Source organism: Gopherus flavomarginatus, chromosome 4 (genome assembly GCF_025201925.1).
Source record: "Gopherus flavomarginatus isolate rGopFla2 chromosome 4, rGopFla2.mat.asm, whole genome shotgun sequence".
NCBI lineage: Eukaryota > Metazoa > Chordata > Testudines > Testudinidae > Gopherus > Gopherus flavomarginatus.
In genome coordinates, this window is record NC_066620.1 from 75,736,160 (window position 1) to 75,755,225 (window position 19,066).

Sequence of the window (19,066 nt, forward strand, 5' to 3'; positions counted from 1 at the left end):
CTGAGGTGAGGATGTGGTAAGACCAATGAGATAGCCAAAGCTGCAGATATTTCCAGCTAATTTCTCCCCATTGTGGAAGCGATTTACATAAAAGAGACAATATGTAGGATGATGTTCCTAAATGTCAAATTTTATAAAATTACATGTCCAATCCTGCACCCATTCAAGTGAATGAGAGTTTTATCACAGACTTCAGTGAGTGGCAAACCCTTATTACATAATGATTTTAGGATTGGATCCTGACATAGGAGAGAAAAAGAAATATTGCTACTGACCATAAAGAAAATAACTGGTTGTATTTAAAAAAGCATGGTGCAGCTTTCAAAATGGTTAAAATTAGCATTATAAAAATAAAACCTTTATAGAGAAAACACATTTGCAACTTCCTTAAAACAGTCTTTCACATGTACTAGAGAAAACAAGTGCTGGTCTCTAATAAAAATCAGAATCAGTTAATTTCAAAATTAGTATAAAATCTAGCAGGCTTGGATACATTCTTCTGAAAGATTGTTTTTTAAATTAAAAAAAAGTCATATTATTCCATTCCCAATAGTTATTTAAAAAAATTGATTGAATTAGTCCAAAGTAAATGTATATTGATATTAATCTATAAACTTCCTTAACAGATTAGTTCTCAATGATAAATATTCCTTTTAAAAAAAAGACATTTAAAAATACTTTTTAAAATTTTCTTGTAATCATTGGATAATCTCATTTGTATTATTTCTGAATTACACTGCTTGCTCAGAAGTGCTGCAAGTACTGTAACCTGCTACCAGTGTAAATACACTCTATTTGCAGAAACAACTTGGTTACTTTAACAGCCTGATTCATCGTATAAAACATTAAATCATTAGTAAAATTCTCTTCTGACCAGTGGCAGTTTAAACACTACAAAGTAAATGTTCAATGTAATTAAAATTGGAATCCGAAAACATATCACTGCCTTTCTTTTAAGAAACTTGCATGGTAGAGCAACAAATCAGATTAAACAACAAGCAGCAAGGTTTTTAAAAAACATTTTTTTTAATGAAGAGAAAAGGAAAATAGGTGATGTTATAAAGCTAATTAACTGACATAATGGTGGATTCCTTGCTCACGCCATGTTTATATTGACTTTATTTTTATCTTCTTTTACAACTTTGTTAATAACATTTGAATACTCACAACATACACCTTAAACAGTATTTGTACATGGTTAAATGTCAGGGTATTTAAACAATCATGTATTATCTTGACTGCTTATTATTAAATAAACTGGTAATGCAATTTCTAAGATGCACTGCCAAAAGAAGTCACAGCCGATTTATTTCAAATCATTCAATATCAGTCTTTATAAAGCAGCATATGGTCTTATGATGGCAGGTAAAATATTTTACCTTCTATAATAACTCAGAGCAACTAATTTATCTACCTATTGTATAATGAGATAAACAATTTCAGCTGCACTAGAAAAATCTGTAGGCAAGGGAGAGATCTAGCTTTTTCCCCCCTCTGTTTTATTGATTTTTCTGCCTATACATTCATGTAATTGCTAACAGAGGTTATTCATTCTTCCACCCCCTTCCACAATTACCTTAAAGCAAGACCTTCTTTTCAGTTGTAGAAATATTTCAGTTTCTACAGCTGCAGGACAAAGAATTGAGAAATTTTCATAGAGTTGCTCGGGGAAAAAGGAAAAAAAGGCTTTGCAAGATTCTGTTACAAGTAAGCAGAGTGAATGACAACTTTCAAATCTACCACAATCATTTACTAATGTGCTGCTATATCAAATAAGTCTAATTTTTTTGACAGCACCAAATTAGATTTATTGCAGAAACTGCTGCATAAATAGCATATGGCTATGTTATACCACCTATTTCAAATCCCGGTAATGTTTCCTCCCCTCCCCACTCAAAATGAGTAATAGAGCCAAGCTATAAACCTACTGTAAAAGAGAGCTATACAAGTTCTAAAACAGATGTAGATTTCTTTGTTAAAAGATGAGCTCAGCATCCACAACCCAACTGTACATCTGATTTTTTTTTAATTTTATATCATGATCAACTAAACTAAACTAGTTAATAATACTATACAATAAGTCAGTCAGTTCTTTTTCATTATACAGTACTTGGGTTATTTTGTCTTCCGTGTTACAATTCTGTTTCCATTTCTCTTTCAAGTTGACAGTTGCTATCTCAGGGCCTGATCTCGCAATTCTTATGCAGAGAGATAACTCTTACTCTTGTGAGTAGTTCTACTGATACTAGTGGTACTACTTACTTGAGTAAAATTTACTCATGTGACTGAAGGTTACAGGACTGGGACCTTAATTCAGTTCCCATAGGATATCACTTAAGGAAAGAAATGGCATCTCCTGAACAAAATCAAACACATGGTAAAATATCATAAAATATTTAATTCAACTGAAGAACCCAATACTGCAAGGCGTTGAATGCCAACAACTCATTAACATCAATGGAAGTAGAGGTCTGCCAGGAGGATCACTCTCCAGATAAATATACAGATATCCAAACATTAATCTTCAATTCTTTCATTGTGTATATTAATAAAATATGGAACACAAGCTTATGATTGTGTGTGACATGCCTGGTAGTATATTTTTATTTTTGCAAGGGTTACACCACACAAAAATTCCTAGTAGCAAAGGTTCAAAATGCAATGTTGTCACAAAATTAGCTCAGCAATGAGTTGATATATTCCTTTTACTGAAGACTGATCAGATAAATTCTTTATTTAACAAAAGTTTGTGTACTTTCTGCAGTAAAAAGACATTGCAAGGTCTTATCTCAGACCAATGGGCACACCACTGTAAACATCATGGAGCTCTGTAGCTACCCTGCAGCTTCCCTCTCTGCGGTCAGTCTTCCCAGCTGCCCTATCTGTTACTGTCTGATTAGTTCTGCTAAGGAGCCCCTCCCCTGCCAGCTTTCAGTGCCATCTGTTCTACACAAGATGGCTGCTGCCCAGCAACCTAACACTGCCCTCCTACCTGGCACCCAGCTACCATCCTTACCCCAAAGTGCTAACACAGGTTCTCACTGCTGGCAGAGTCAGGATTTCATTACTACTACTTTGACAAGTGCAGGGTTGTTTGTAATTTCTCTTTTATCCTGATTTTGATTGTACAACCACCACCCACTGATTCAGTTTGCTTCAGTTTTGTTGCTCACAGATTTTACTCTCCACATTAATCTCCCTCTGGCATGTTACTGCATCTGTTCCTTTTTTTATTATTAATTTTCAAATTCCCACCATTTTTGACAAAAAGGAGGTAATCTACACTCTGCTTCTGCCCATTTCATTTTCTTTAATTTGGAAGATAAGTATGAAAGCATGCCAAAGAAGTTAATTCTCCGTTAACAGTTTATTTTCTGGCATCCCAATGCCTTTGTATATGAAAAACAGATAGAAATAAATGTTGACTGAATCACAACACCACAGTCACAACTATCCCTACATTTAATGAAAATTAAACATATGAAACAGAATTTGAAAGTTTATTAGTTATATGAGTTGTTTCATGTTATTACTCCTTCCTACACTATTTTTAATAGATAAAGCTGTTCACACAAAACAAACAGCATATAACATGTTTAAAATTAAGCTTTTTTTGACTATTTTTTCCATATATTGGTGTTTTTGCTATATTCATTAGACTAGAGAATAAGCAGTTTAGAAAAATGAGACACTGTCCACTGCTACTAATTAACAGTGCCCATTAATACTAAAAATGAAATCTCATTAGAATTCCTCATCTATCATCAATAGGAGACTGCTTCTGATGTTCTAAAATTGCTGAATAAATGGCAACACACTAAAGAATTCTGCTGATAACTAACAGATATTACTTTGAAATCAACACAGCTGATACTAGGTTTTGTACAGCTTTAATAAAGGATAGTGAGTAGCAGCATGAGACTTCTGCTGTAAATAGACAAGTCAGATTATGCTTTATAATTTAAAGAATAATATAGCCTAAATATAGATTACAAACAGGCTGTAATTCTAGCAAGGAATTCTGGTGACATCATAAGCCATGACAGCAAAGCTCTAGCAATTTAATAATGTCACAAGAACCCAGAGGTAGAATGGTAGGTTTAATTTATGTACCTTATTTATTATACATGGATTGCAGTTAATGCCAATGGAGCTGTTGAAAACTCGCTAGAGGCTACTAGAAGCATTGATGTACTGTAGCTATTTGAAGCCACAAAGGCCACAGCACTGCTGAAAACAACTGTATGCCCTAAAAGACATTTTCTTCAATGTGTTACTTTCTGAAGATATTTTGGAATCAAATATTTTGGTGATATTTCAATCATATTATGTACATTTTTTCTCAGAGAAGTACAGAGAGACTGCAAACACCAACCGTCATCACTGCGGTATAAAAGTCTACAAATATCTGATCTTTAAAGAGCAACCCAGACATTCAAATTAGCCTGGGCGGTCACACATTATTGGACTTAAAAGCATGGGTGACACTTTTATTATTCAAGTAATGTTTTCCTCATTTACAAAGTTGACATCCAACACTACCAGCAATGACTGCAAAAAAATAGTAAATATGAGTCTCTGCTTTAATTCTCTCTCCCAGCAAAATTTGAGATGACTTGAGTCTGTTCTGATACTATCATAAGCATTTCTGATTGCCATGATTTGAGAAGAGAAACAATGAACCAACAGAGTGAATGAAATATCAGACTTATAAACAAAAGAGGATTAAGCCCAATATTTTCTTCACTTCATTTCCTTGAATTTATGTAGCTTCTCTTGGATAGGAATATAGGAACTACTTCTTAAGAGAGAACTGCAGCTGAAGCACAAATATTAACTTTTAGTTGTTTTGTGTAATGATAGAGAGATTTCAGACTCATCTTTCAGTTACTCAAGAAGAGTGAATTATTTCAATAAATTAAATGACATTTTAAAATCAGATCATTCAGATTATCATATTGTCTCTCCTGTTTGATCCCCACGACTACAGTACCAATATGATTTTGGCAATAATTCTCTCATAGACTAACAGGCCTGAATGCTTCATGCCTTTTGAAAGCTGCAAATCAAGCATTCAGACGGCATGGTGCATGTAGCAGGGTTCAATCCTGGTCTAGTAAAATTAATGAGAGTTTTGCCATTGATTTCAGTGAGGCAACATTAGGCCCATGTTTTCTTCCTATAGCAGTTCTCACATGAAAATGCAGATTGGAATTCAACAGGTGAGATATTGGACCTTAATTACTATTTCATAACCACATAGGGCTTGAAACAAATTTGTTAAAGTCACATTATGGTGAAGCTGTAAATGCAGGGAGAAGGGGGCCAATGTTGTATAAAAGATTACGATGGTTATTGTTCAAGGACAGCAATAATGCCATATTTTTTCTCTCATTTCCAAATACAGAAGTTGGAATTATGAACTGGATTCAAGAAACAAAAATATATGCATTAATTAAACATCAAGGATTTCTAAGAAAGCTGTACTTCCAATGTAAGTAAACACACATTACAGTGATCCAGAAGCAAAGGTGATAAGCAAGAGACAAATAAAATAGCAATTCTTAGACTATTTATTTAACAGGTATATTTCTTTAGCTGATAGGCAGTTTAACTGGTCTGTATCAAACCAGTGTTCAGAAAGTGGATTCTGGGGGGCAAGAGGTGGTGGGTAACAAGTTTCTCCTGCAAAAAGTAGAAACATAGCTCAGTGGATAATTCCCTTTTCCCCCTTCAGGCCTGGATTGCATGTTCTCATTCAATCCAATTGATCTATAATATTTACTTTCTAATTTTCCAATACTTAAATTAGACATTTTATATTGTTTTTACTCTTCTTTACATTCAAAATACCTAGACTGATGTTCTTTAGTACTTCACTAATCTTCTGTTTAGTAATGTATTATTTTAGCAACAAAGCAGAAGACTACTAGGCCTACTTAACACTTTGGATTCCTCTAGCTTCTGCCAGAGGAAACTGGGCTATGGATTCATGGTAGCAGAAAGACTAGCCACAGTGGGAACAAGCCAGCCACACCGCCAGTTCTACTAGGAGGCATAGAGCTGGCTAGCTAGTTTAGTCCAGAAAGTAGACGGAGACAGCTAGAAAAGGGCAAGGCCAGGACACCTAAGAGATGCACTAAATCAGTGCATCTTCTCAACATCCTTCCAAAGACAGGGCTCTAGAACTTAAAAGCTATTCTCCTTGGCAGAACCTCCAGAGAAGGATAGCAGCAATACTGCCAACTCCTCCTGGGATGAATGCCTCTGTTGGCACGGCTGCTCCTGAATATGAAGGGGAATGCAATTTACCCTTCTCCATGGGCTGAGGTGAGCAAGAATCAAAAGTATTTAACTACAATATTGTGTGTACCACATTACTAAACAATTACTAGACTCAACATGGGAACACCATAAGAGATTTAGTGCCTTCAATGAAAGGATCTGAAAGCGGGACCTTCACAGCCATATCTGCTCCTTCACTTATTAAGAGACCTATTCTGGCAGGATGTGCTGCTACAGTGAGAGGGACGGAAGTGGCATGGAGAGCGGGTACAACTCGGAGGAATAAAGAGTGGCTCCTTTTTCCTGTCCATACCTGACCAACATTAGTAACATCACTTAATACACTACTGGACGGCTGTCAGATGCTAGTGTCAACTTTGTAAATTTAAAACCGGACACTCCTGCAGGAGTGCTGGAACTTTGCCTGCTCCACACCCCCCCCCCCGAGACCCCTCCTCTGCTGTGCCTCTTCCCCCAAGGCCCCGCCCCACCCCACCCCTTCCTTGAAGGCCCCACCCCCTGTTCGCTCCTCTTCCTCCCTCCTCTCATCATTCACTTGTTTTCCCACTTCCTCCCCAGGTTGGGAAGGACTCGTCTGCAGAGTCGGAGCTGGGAGCTGCAGCTGCCACAGGTAGAAGGCAACCCCACCTGAGTAGGGGCTGGCACGGGTGATGACCTGGCACCTTCCTGCCCGCACTAACTGGATTTTGGGTGTCTGGTCAGTAGATGTGACTGGACACTGTCAGGTCCCCTTTTCAACCAGACTTTCCATTTGAAAACCAGACACCTGGCCACCCTATAAGGGGAGTAACAGAACCTATACAGAACAGATAATGATAGAATTTGGTGACTTTTAGGGGAAGGTTTGGCCCTTATATCTCCCTTTTTATAATGAAGTTAGAACTATGTACTAAATCAGCATGAGCATACTTTTTATTTTATAAACAAAAGGCCATATTGCATACACTAAGTCAGATACTAAAATGTCTATAATTAAACAGCTACCTGAATCGTTTTGACATTATGCACCCAGATTTAAGTGTTGAACCATGTGAAATTTATAGTTATTAATCTGTATTATTAACAGAGTTAAAGATTTTCACAGAAAATGTGTGTTATTAGGATTTTCTCAAAGATATCACACAGCTTTATCATGCATGATCAGTCTTTTGCTAAAACAGAGCTTGGTAAACCATTTGGTTAACTATCACAACAAATCATTATTAAGGAAGTTCTGCTAAATCCAAACTTTAGATATCTTAACAACTCACCCAAAACTTTTTTCAAGTTCATCAACCTCTAGCATATTTTTGTCTCTGAATACAGGCTGTTACTGTGGTGCTTTCTTCCATCTGTTAAACTACCGTGCTCTGAATAATACTGAAATTTAGCTGAGTAAAAGATTGATTAAATGAATTTAGAAAGTTTACATTGGATCCAATTCTTCTGTCATTGAAATCAATGATAAAATTCTCACTAAATTCAGTGGGTGCAGGATTAGACTAGGAGTATGAATACTCCACTGTCAAATAGCCAAAATCTGAGGCTGCTATTCAGGTAAGTTTATATTGACTCCAGGGAGAGTTTTTGTCTAATTTAAGACTCAGTAAGGGCCTCAAATCTGACCCTGCATGTTTACTAACAGATAAAAGTGATACAAAAGATTTAAAAAAGCAGCTGTGTATTTAGCAAAAAGATACATTTTAACGGTTATTGAAACTCAAGGTGGAATTAATGATCAGCAAATTGCTACTCTGGAATTTTCTCTACAGGTCTACTAGTAAAAATTAAGTGTAGGTTGGTAGTCTATGTTCAATGGAATAAGCCTATAAAGAGCCCAGATTGACAGAAATATGTTTGTGTCACACAATCTTATTATTTGCACTCAGGCAAATGAAGGAAATGCTATTCTCATGGTTCTGTCCTGAATCTCTCCCTATATTCCTAGAGTGTTAAATTATGTAGACTCTTTAATCTCAGATGAAGTATAGCTTCATAACTGACATCAGTATTTACACTGTTATGTCACAATACCCTAAATTTATAAATTTGAAGCAGTACAGTTTCTAAACCGATAGATGCTATACAGTTTGGTGCTTACAGACGTTTTACTTAATAAATGTATTTTGGCTTTTTGAAAGATCATCATTTAGGTAAATGGATGCTTTATTTACCACATCTTCACTTCTCCTAAAATGCCTGAAAGCAATGCATGCAGTGAATGATTATGAATATCTGCAACAACTGTGGGTAAGCCTGTGGCAAAAATTAGCAGAATGAAATTGGTGCTGTGGCATGTAATAAGATAAGGGGTACCTGGTGAGGTGCAGTTGGTGCTCAGATTTACCCAGCAGTTCTGTCAGTTTTAGGCACTCATCTTTGGCTCTTGCTGCATCCTGCTGTGCTTGTTCCAAACGCAGTTTGTTCTCATTCAGCTCTAATCCCAATTTCTCTATTTCCTTTAAAAATATGTAAGAATATATATTTTAAAAATATATGTAGGTAAATTTTAAGACACTCTACCTTATGTGATCAAAAGTTATTAGCAAAATAAAGCATGGTTTCATTTAATGAAAAAAGGAATGGAGTTCTTTGGTGTGTAAAAATAAAGTTTAATAAAGAAACAAGGAAATGAAAGGAAGTAATTTGAAGTATCAAAGCTCATTTCTTTTATTAATATCTTATTTCACCAATTTTTTATTAAAAATATTAATCCTATGCAAACAGATGTCAACATGAACATTGAGAATATTCTTGTACAAAAATGTTTCCCATGAATATTCTTGTACAAGAATGGCCCCCATAAAATTTTAGTTCCAATGTGTTCTGTCTGCTCTATCAGTTTATTAAAAAAACCCTACATTTGATTTGTATTCACTTCATATTGCACTTAAAAAGGCATTAAGGTGTTTCTTACCATTTGTATTCATTTAAAAGAGCTCTTATTTGTTGGGCCTGATCATGTAAGATGCTGACCACTATCAAATCTTGTTGCCTTCTTCACATATCTCGGTCACACACACCTACTTAATGTTAAGTACTTAAACAGTCCAGTTAAAGATAGCTAGACTACTGACGTGCTAAATTTAAGCATGTGCATGTTTCGCAGGATTGGGGTCTTTGTGTCTAGTGTATATATTGTAAGCCTTTTGCATGTCTCTAGGCACATAAAATTTTCAAAGAGAAATAAACGTCCTACATTAACTATCTCAAAAATACGAAAAGAACTATCCCTTCTTCCAAAATAGAAAATAACTTTCGTAGCAAAACTTTGTTCAGTATTTAAAACACTTATACAGGTACCTTTATGCCTCACTATCGCACTTTCCACTAACATTCTTCTCCAGTTTACTTAAATATTCAAATACCTTAAATAAAAAGGAACATATTCCAGTATCACTATGAACTCCTGAAACACATTCATAGTTATGTTGTCTCTGTTTCTTCATGAAAATATTAGCCCAAAGCATTTATAGTAAGTCATGATGCCTCAAACAATTCATTATCCACATCCAACAAAAGGTATCAGTGTGTAAAGCATTTTTTTCCCTAACACAGTCCTTTTGCATTTCTAACAAAATATTACTTTCTTGTTAGGAGTTATATTCTAGTTTGCTGAAATTACATTTTTTTTAAGTGTTCCAGTGATGTTTCATGAAGGAAAATCAGATTAAAATCTGTCTAAATGTTTCCCATGCGATATTTTTCATTTCCAGAAAGTATACAAAATAAACAAACTAGAGGCAAGTTTTACTGTTTAAACACAAAGATGTAGAAACTGGGAAATCATAATAAATTAATTCAGTGTATTGTAGGTATTCAATGTAAGTAATGTATTGTACCAGTAACATTTTTTAGATGGTAAGTATGCATTTTAAAAAAATCTTAAATTTCCAAAGGGTATCACATTTAAGTACGATAGTGAATCTGTTCAGACTTTCATTCTATGTTCTAGTCTAGTTAGCAGCAGCAGTTCATTAATGTTTGTTTTCCCTAATCCTATTTATTTTTTTGCCTGAGTTCTTCCCCATCTTCAGAAGTAAGCCACACTTCTGCAACATACCTTTCATTTAAAAAAATTTATTCATGAACAGCCATGAAGAAAAAAAACAACAAAAATTAGTTGACAAAATGTCAGCTAAATATTTTAAAACCTCTATTTTCCAACTATAAACATAAACACACCCTATCATCACCCTCTCAGGGAAAAGCCTAAGTGAACAGATGGGCTTTAAACTGTCTCCTGAAGGTAAATAGGCGCAGGTTCTGTCGGACCAAAGTGGGAAACAAATTCCAAAGTAAAGGGACCTCTGTTGAAAATGCCCTGCCTCCATCTGCCAGATGTTCAAATAAAAGAATTGAAGGTAAAAACACATCAGCTGATCTCGATTGTCATGAGGATGCAGAACGAGAAAAGCAGGTTGTCAATGTACCTCTGGTGGGGCTTTAAAGATCAATATATGCCCATGACTTCCAACCAGAAGCAGTCAGGGAGCCAGTATAGTCTGAAGCACTGGCATAATATTCTCCCCAAAATATTCAGCAGTAAGCAGGCATACTACAGCATTCTGTGTCACCTGTAGTTTCCAAGTGGGTTTCCAAGGGCCCATGTAAACAACATTGTAGTAACCCACAAAGGACTGGATAAGGCTGGAAAAGTTCATGTCAGAAACAGTTACAATCAATCATCACAGCAAAAAGAAACAATAAAAAGGCACCTGCAACACCAAAAGCACCCGTGCAATTAGAGATCCTAAAGTATCATCAAACTTATTTGGATTAAGTCTCAATGAGCTTGTTCTCATCCAAGCACAATGAAGGCTTGATTAACAAAAAAACAAACCCTCATTTATTGCTGTGTATCAACACTTTAAAAGGAGTACCATCCAAACCACAAATACCATTAAGTAGTTTGGGCTGATAATTCAGCCAGTAGTTTCTGGTACTATTTCTGAAATATAGCATGTTACATATCCTGAGGCCACTTTACACAATAGTGAAAGATATGACTGTTTCAGACAGCCTTATAAACCGGCTGTGCATCAGCCCAATCAATTCTGAGGACACTTGGTTCAGCATACAAGGGTGATCTGAAAGGTACCTTTATCTATGGTTGTGATATGTTTGCGTCCTGGGCAACTCCTGTAAATGGTCTCCCCTCCAAGTTACAAACCCAGTCCACATGTTGTGTTTGTGTACACAAGCTGGGGCATAAATTCTAGTGCATGCCAGTGTGTCATGCACAAAGTGTCCATACAGACCCTGCTGATACACATTTCTAGCGCAATGTTGTAGTCTGGTTTCAAACAGTAGTATGTCAAAGCACATTATGGAACTTTTAGTACACGGAAGCAGAGTCCATATGGTGAGTTAATATGTGGCAAACTACTGCACTGTTGAGTCAGACCCTAGCTTGTCATACAGTCAAGCTCTGGGATAAGGAAAACATGAGGAGAAAGGTATGGGAAGAGAGTAAGGGAGAAATGAAAGCAGGTGCAGGCGGTGACAACATTTTGTAAAAAACTTTGAAGGTCAAGGAACTTGAATCTGATGTGCTTAAAAGGGACATTAAACTAAAGGAGGCAAGGTGTGAAGTAATGCTGTCAGAGCATGGGGTAGTGACGATGATAGCATTTTAGCAGAGGTCAAAGTGCATTAGGGTAGTACAAAAAAAATACATTTCTTTACAAAATTAAAGCTTATATTTGATCATCAGGAAGTGCAGTTATCATTATAAATGTGGCTGTAAAGACAGAGAGAGAGTGTTTATTCTTTTACTGTTAAATCCTGGTTCCCAAGCGTTTTATAAGTAACTTAAGGGGGAGAAAGTTTTGCCCCCTCCAATCCATGGAGCTGCAAGCAGTGGTTGCTATTTGAGCTCTCTCACATAGTAGTGCAGAATCAAAATCAGGCCGTTAATCTTTCACATGTCAAATTTTTTGATGATATCATGTCTATGAAACCTTAATTTGACCTGATTGTATATTTATATCATGGTACCATTTTTAATTACATGATCACGTATTATTTCTTCAGGATATCTGCTTCTTTCAGTCCACAGGATAGACAGAGAAAAAGGCAGTGAGTTGCAAGAACACAAAAGGACGTCCTCATGTTTTGTGGCTCTGTCACAGATTTCCTATGCACATTCACCTCATTAACATTGCACAGGCAACTTCTGAGTGTTTGACTTTGTAACTTAAGCATTCTTTAAGTATTTTTGTATGTAACTTAAAAATATATACTTTATGTAATCTTGTCTTCCATCTCAATTGTTAAAACTCCCTTTGACATAAGCAGAAACTTTGTCTGTATAAAGACTACAGAATAAAAACGAATAAAAGAACTGCCATTTCAGTACACCACAAATAAATGAAACCAAAAAATAATATAGTATTCAAAAACAGAAGGATCAAGTTTTACTAGAAAAAAACAACTTTTTAGAAAAAATATAAAACTACAATACATTGTTGGTCTCTAAATTACTACCTCCCTTTTTGTAGGAAACAAGTACCTTTTGCAGTCTTTTTCTTCTAATACTAAAAAGCAAACAAGCATTTTACTTCTAATTCATTAGATTATAGGGGAAGGACCCTTATACAATCTTACAGGCATTTTCACATTAACATACTGTAGATGGGCTCAAAGTAAACTAAATGCAACTTCATACAAAAATGTAAAGAATGATTTCTCATATTTTTTTTTTTTAAAACAGCCTCTTCTCAAATTAAATCCAACCATCTTCATTTAACCAGGTCAAAGTGTTTTGTGAAAATTCTCAATTTAACTAACTAGAAATCTCTTTACCTCTAAAACTTTTGATAATTTTGTTCAAAACAGGTCAAATTACAAAATTAAAATAATTCTTTAATTCTTGTCCATATTAATGCAGACTTTATTGTATGCAGAAAACTGCAACTTTAAATTTCTAAGCTAGCAGATGTTTTTCACAGAACTCAGAATAACTGCAGAGCTCACAGAAAAGGCAAAGAAATCTTTCACAAATGAAAATGATTAACCACTGATAAAAGATAAAATCTTACATTGAACTAAATTCAGAAAAATACTTTGGAAGCCTTATAACAGATCAAGAATAGGCTAGAAGCCAAATGTATTTTAAAAAGCCAATAACATTAATTCTTAAACCAATCTCCTTTGATCTGAGGTGTAATGATGAACAAAATTAACCGAAAGACAGTTCTGTACATACAAAATACTGCTACATGTTAAGAAAAAAAAATAAGTGTGTGTGCATGTATATATAGGTATCATCATGAATCTACTGTATTTTTTCATTTGATATTTCAGTCTTGTGGTCTCTTTAATAATTATGAAAATAGAGGAACATAAAAAGTGAAGATCCTTTTTTAAAAAATATATCTTAGTGGTGATTGCCTTTCTGCAGAGAATGTGTGATTATTGGAGGCAATACACTACTTAAAAATCAGGACCATCTCAACATCAGTGGCGGATTTACCATGAAACAAACCGTGCAGGTGCACGGGGACCCAAACAATAGGGGACCCAAAAATGCAGGACAAATCTGAAATGATTGAATTTAATAAGTGTCACAAAGCAGTCTAGGCTTTCTGCATTCTGTGAACTTCGCTCTAAACATTTTTTTTTAAAGTAGTCTAGCGAAGAATTTTGCTTTGCCAGTTTTTCACTGTCTTGGCAATAGCATGACAGCAACTAAGGGAAATCATCATTTGCCAATTAAAGTCTGTCTGCTTGACCAATTAGCCAATTGAACAAAAGCACCTTACCCTGCACTTTGTAACAATGCCCGTGATTTGTCACTAGTATGTAATGGTTAAAAATCCCATTTTTACAATGCCTGATAAAAACATGGCATTAACTGTGATAAACCTAAATGGGTGATCCATGGCCTACCCAAGCCCAACTGTGGCTATGCCCCTGCTCTTTCAGACTTTTTTAATCTGCCTAAAATCAAGGTCAGATTTTAGCAATGAAGCAACACTGAGTCTGGCAGTCAAAAATGCAAAAAAATGAAGGCAAGGCAAGAAGACAAAGCTAAGCAAAAAGACAGTTTGTCATCTTATTTTTAAGAGCTTGAAGTACTGAATAATGGACATTAATCAAAAAGTATGGGCAAGGAAACATCTGAATTATCTGATCACTTGCTGAGTTGTGGGGATACCACAATGACTGCAAAAGTTGAATAAGGACTCTGAATTGACAATGGAACTACAAAATATTGGTAATTTTGTTGAATTAAGGGAAGAAACCTACCCTGAAGTCATTGCATTATGGCCAAAATCAGTTTAATTAGATCGGATAGAACAATTTTTAGTAAATAAACCAAAAAAGTAGGTAATACGGAAAATTTGAGAAAAGAGTATGAAGTTGCAGGACAAAAGCAACTTAGAGGTCTTCATGAGTCCCATTTTCTGAGGATGAAGAAAAATGGGATGACAGAAATGAGAATTTGGTTGATTTTTTCAGAAACCACTAAGGCAGTCTACTATTAAAATTATTCCCTGACCATAGTAAAGGAAAAGCAAACATTTGTCGATGGGCACTCTAATTGGAGAAACGTTGCAAGACATATTGCTGATCATGAGACTTCCAAAGCTCAAATTCATGCAATGTTTAAGTTTGTTCAAAGGTGTAAATTATTTGGAAGAATTGATTCTGTGTTATCAGCTCAGTTTGAAAAGGAGTATTCTTATTGGAGGAAAGTGCTGAGACATGATGTTGCCATGGTCAAACGGCTGTCTTCTTTGGAACTACCTCTAAGAGAACATGATGAGTCATCATTGTCAAATCAAAAATGTAATTTTTTTTAACCTGCCTTGAATAGCTTAGTGAATTTGACAATTGTCCTCAAAAAAATTTGAAAAATCATCAGTATTGTGGCTCAGGGAAGACCAACTTTTTAAACACACCAAACCTACGATGAATTCATCACTATAATGGCAGAGCAGCTTAGAAACCAATTCACTGATGAAGTAAAGGATGCCAAGTACTATTCCATAATAGTCAATTCAACACCAGATATGCGTCATGTATTCCAATTAACATTAAATTTTAAAATATATGTGACCGGAAATGGTGAAGTTGTAGAGCGATTTGTTTTGTCCCACTAAAATCCCACACTTCTGAATGTCTAGAGACAACTGTTTTGAAATTCATTGCAAATTCAGGTTTGGACATCAAAAATTATCAAAAGCTCTGCCCATGACAGAAAATATTAGGGTCTACAGGCAAGACTGAACAATACAAGCCCCTCTGCTTTATTTATACATTCCAGCCATTCCTTAAATTTAATTTCCAACACTGCAGCCGAATCTTGTGAGGGAGCTACACATTTTTTTGACTTCTTTCAAAACGTGTATGCTTTTTTTCGGTTTCCATGCATTGGTGGAGTATGCTACAATCATGCTTGGAGCAGGCAAATGAAAAACATTTGATAGTTAAAAGAATTTGTAAAACCGGGTGCTCTGCTCATGCGGATGCTGTTTTGGCTTTGAAAACGAACTATGAAGCTATAAAAAAACCTTAATAGACATATCCATATCAATTTCTGAAAAAAATGTGCACAAAAACTGAAGCAAAATCCTTAGCAGAAGTCTGAAAAGTACGATATTGCTGTTTTTACTCTTTTGTGGAACTCTTTACTTCAAAGAATTAATGCTGTCAGCATTAAAGTTTGCACTATCGCTACAAAAGTTTGATACAAATTTACTGAATGCTGCACAATTGTTACCCTGCTCCACACGACCGCATTATATTGGGGTACAGATGTAATTTTTATTGCAGTCTTATATTGCATAGTTTGTCAGATAATAAATCATTCATACTGTGCTATATATTCAAACTAATAAAAAGATATTTTTGCAATTATGTAGTAAAAATTTAAAATATTTTACTCTGGACGTGACAAAAAACTCCATCACTGCAGTAGGAATCAACTGTAGCCATTTCTTCCAACTCCGTGTATTACTTCTAATATCAAATCAGGCAGCCCTATGTTCAGAGCAGTCTCTAAACCTCTGGCCTCCCAGACAGGACCATCTGACACAGCAGATTGTATCAGAAGAACCATCCACCTTTGTGAAGAGAGTTAGAGTCATCACCAGGGTAATCTTGAACAGTTCCCAACAGTGCACGTGGTTTGTTTGTTTTTGCTGAGTATATTTACCCTGCCTCCTATTCAAAACAGGATGGGAATCAAGAACATCCAAAGCCTACATTTGGCTTCAAAATGTAAATCTTCTTTAAATGCTATGAAAATGTGATAAATTGTGAGGAAGTACAAACAAGTAGTAAAAACTTGGTTAAAAATGTATATGTCTCATAAGATCCGCTAAAATGTACGTATTACAAAAAGGAAAAAAAGGTTTCATGTGAGTAGGTAATTAAAACAAGAGCAGATAGGTACACAATGTTGCTAGACCAAAACACAAAACCAAACTTTTGGGTGGAAGTCAATGCCAGTTCAGGAGTGGATGGAAAAGGCAGTTAAGGAAAGGGAAGCATAGTAGCAAAATAGGCCCCTGCTTTGAATTCAGCCCCATTTAAGGATTTAAGTCTTCTGACCAGCACACAAATCGATAGGCCATCTGAAGATCCCAAGGGACAAATGATGCAACCGACTGAAACAGTGCAGGCTGTAATCCAGGGTTGTCAATGCTCATATCATTGTGACTATTGCCGTTTTGGAGGCTCTTTGAACTGTGTGACAAAACACCTACAGCTCAGAGGCCACTGAGCTATTTGTGCTGCAGGCAATCTTAGCAATGGCTTCCTGTGTGCTCACAAGGCCAAAGCACTGAAACAGATGCAGCACAGCAGAGATGCCCCCTTCCTAAAAATCAGCAGCTGTGACCTCACCATCCCCTCTTCCACTACCACAGCTCAGTGACAGAGCGTGCATGGAGATAGGAGCTCAGGTGATGCTCTTTCGCCTGCAGCCTGCTGCGGAGGGAAGTGCAGTGGGGCCATCACAAGAGTCTGCTGGAGAGAATGCTGTGCTGTAGGGGACCTATTTGGGGTAGGGAGGAGAGGGAGAGAAGAGAAACCTTTCAATGAAGAGTGAGGAATGGGGAGGTGTCAGGGAGCAGGGTCCTGCTTCTTTGGGGCACATTTCCTATGCAGTTAAGGTAGAATTTTCAACTTGTAACTGTCATACACACACACAGGGGGTGGGTAGTGGGAGTTAAAAAAAAACAAAAGACAGACTTTTGACAAGAGATTTTAGTGTGAGCGCATGAACTGTTTGCGTACATGTTTTTGATTCATGATTTTCAAACTGTTGGAGTTGATAATACTGGTCAACAGACAACTAGCAAGGGCCCTTGTGGCCTTTCCCTGGGCAACCCCAAGACCGATCTGGTATTCTGATACTACGGAGATGACCATAGGATGAATACCTAAATAGTTGAACAAGGGGGAACGGCCAGAACGTGTAAAATTGTTGGGATTTTGACTACATTACTTTTCTGAAAATACTGTTATTTGGTTTGCGAACCTGTCTGAACTGCAATAGCTTCTTTTGAAGCAGCACTTTCAGCACCAGTGTGTAGGTATATTCCTATGGAGACATTTTTAATAGCATGCACTGGGGTACCAGAAACTAGCTCAGCAACCACCAGTAAAGATAAGCAAAATATGGGTTTAATAAAACTCGCCCTGGAGCAAGATATTTTAAGGGTGTGGGGGTTATGGTTGCATTTTTTGTTTGTTTTTTTTTTGTTTTGAAGGAGGAGGGTTACTCTCATCTCATTATCAAGAAATGAGAGAGAGGAGACAAAGCAGTACTTCTCTTATCCCCAAGAAGCAGTTGAGAAGAGTGAAGTGGGATTACCTCTCTCCACAGCCTGCACCAGTAGAGAGCTGGATGGAAATGGAAGTCTGTCCTCCCTCCCACACAGCAGCAGCAGATAGTTACAGGCAAGCGGTGAGGGCGGCTATGACAGACACAGCAGCGCAGAGCTGATCCCACAATATTACTGGGAAGACTGATGCAACCATCATTTTTTCTGGTCTGTTTAACCATTTTTATTTCACCCCATATTGCTATCAGATAAAAGTAAAAAACACAAACTATGGGCCTCTTTCATAGCAAAAGCCATTCTGTAACGTTTCTAATGCTCATGAACTCTAATTTTTCACATGTGATATTATAAGAGCGTAGAAGTGACAACAACACTATGATTAAAGGTTATGTTCATATTTAACTGCAGGGTCCCAGCCTGGAAGTGATATTTTCCCCACCAGTTTTGAAAGAACCATCATATCAGGAGCAAACCTCACCAGGTCAGTTAGTTACAGGCCTCAAAGCAGGATCCAACTCGACAACATAGTAGAGGATCCAGAGAGCTGTAAGGTGTAGCTTGGCTCTCACAGGACCCAGCAACAGCAGGCTGAGTTGTGCTAGCATATTACAGTTGTGCAGGCGTACGAAGATGGAATGCATCGGGCCAGGTAGATGGTGGTAGAGGGTTGCACTATCTATAGATAATAAAGCCAATCCATTACAACCAAATAAGCCAAAAGTCAGTTTGTGACAGAGGAGTAAAGAATTGGCCTAGCACAGAACCTTTCTACCTCAGCATAGTAGGTCAGAGCCTATGCCCTGTTCCCCTCTTGGCTGCATTCAGGTAAGCCCGCCCCATTTCCCCTCCCTCATGACCCAAATGCAGTTGCCGTCCTTAAAGGAGCCCCGACCTCTTTTTCCTGCTGCCTGGACAAAGACCCATCACATTAATTTGTGGTGAGCACATTCTATCTTTATTGGTCAATTTTAAGCAAATCA

The 19,066-nt window shown here is 36.6% G+C and overlaps 1 protein-coding gene across 11 annotated transcripts in view; it reads right to left on the reverse strand.

Annotated features, from left to right (window-relative positions):
• SDCCAG8 (SHH signaling and ciliogenesis regulator SDCCAG8) overlaps window positions 1-19,066 on the reverse strand; it is a 147,573-nt gene that overhangs the window by 75,025 nt on the left and 53,482 nt on the right. For all 11 annotated transcript variants that reach the window (XM_050950399.1, XM_050950396.1, XM_050950397.1 and 8 more), the window contains exon 13: window positions 8,602-8,744. In XM_050950399.1, coding sequence (XP_050806356.1) covers window positions 8,602-8,744 — 143 coding nt within the window. The remainder of the gene's footprint in view (window positions 1-8,601; window positions 8,745-19,066) is intronic.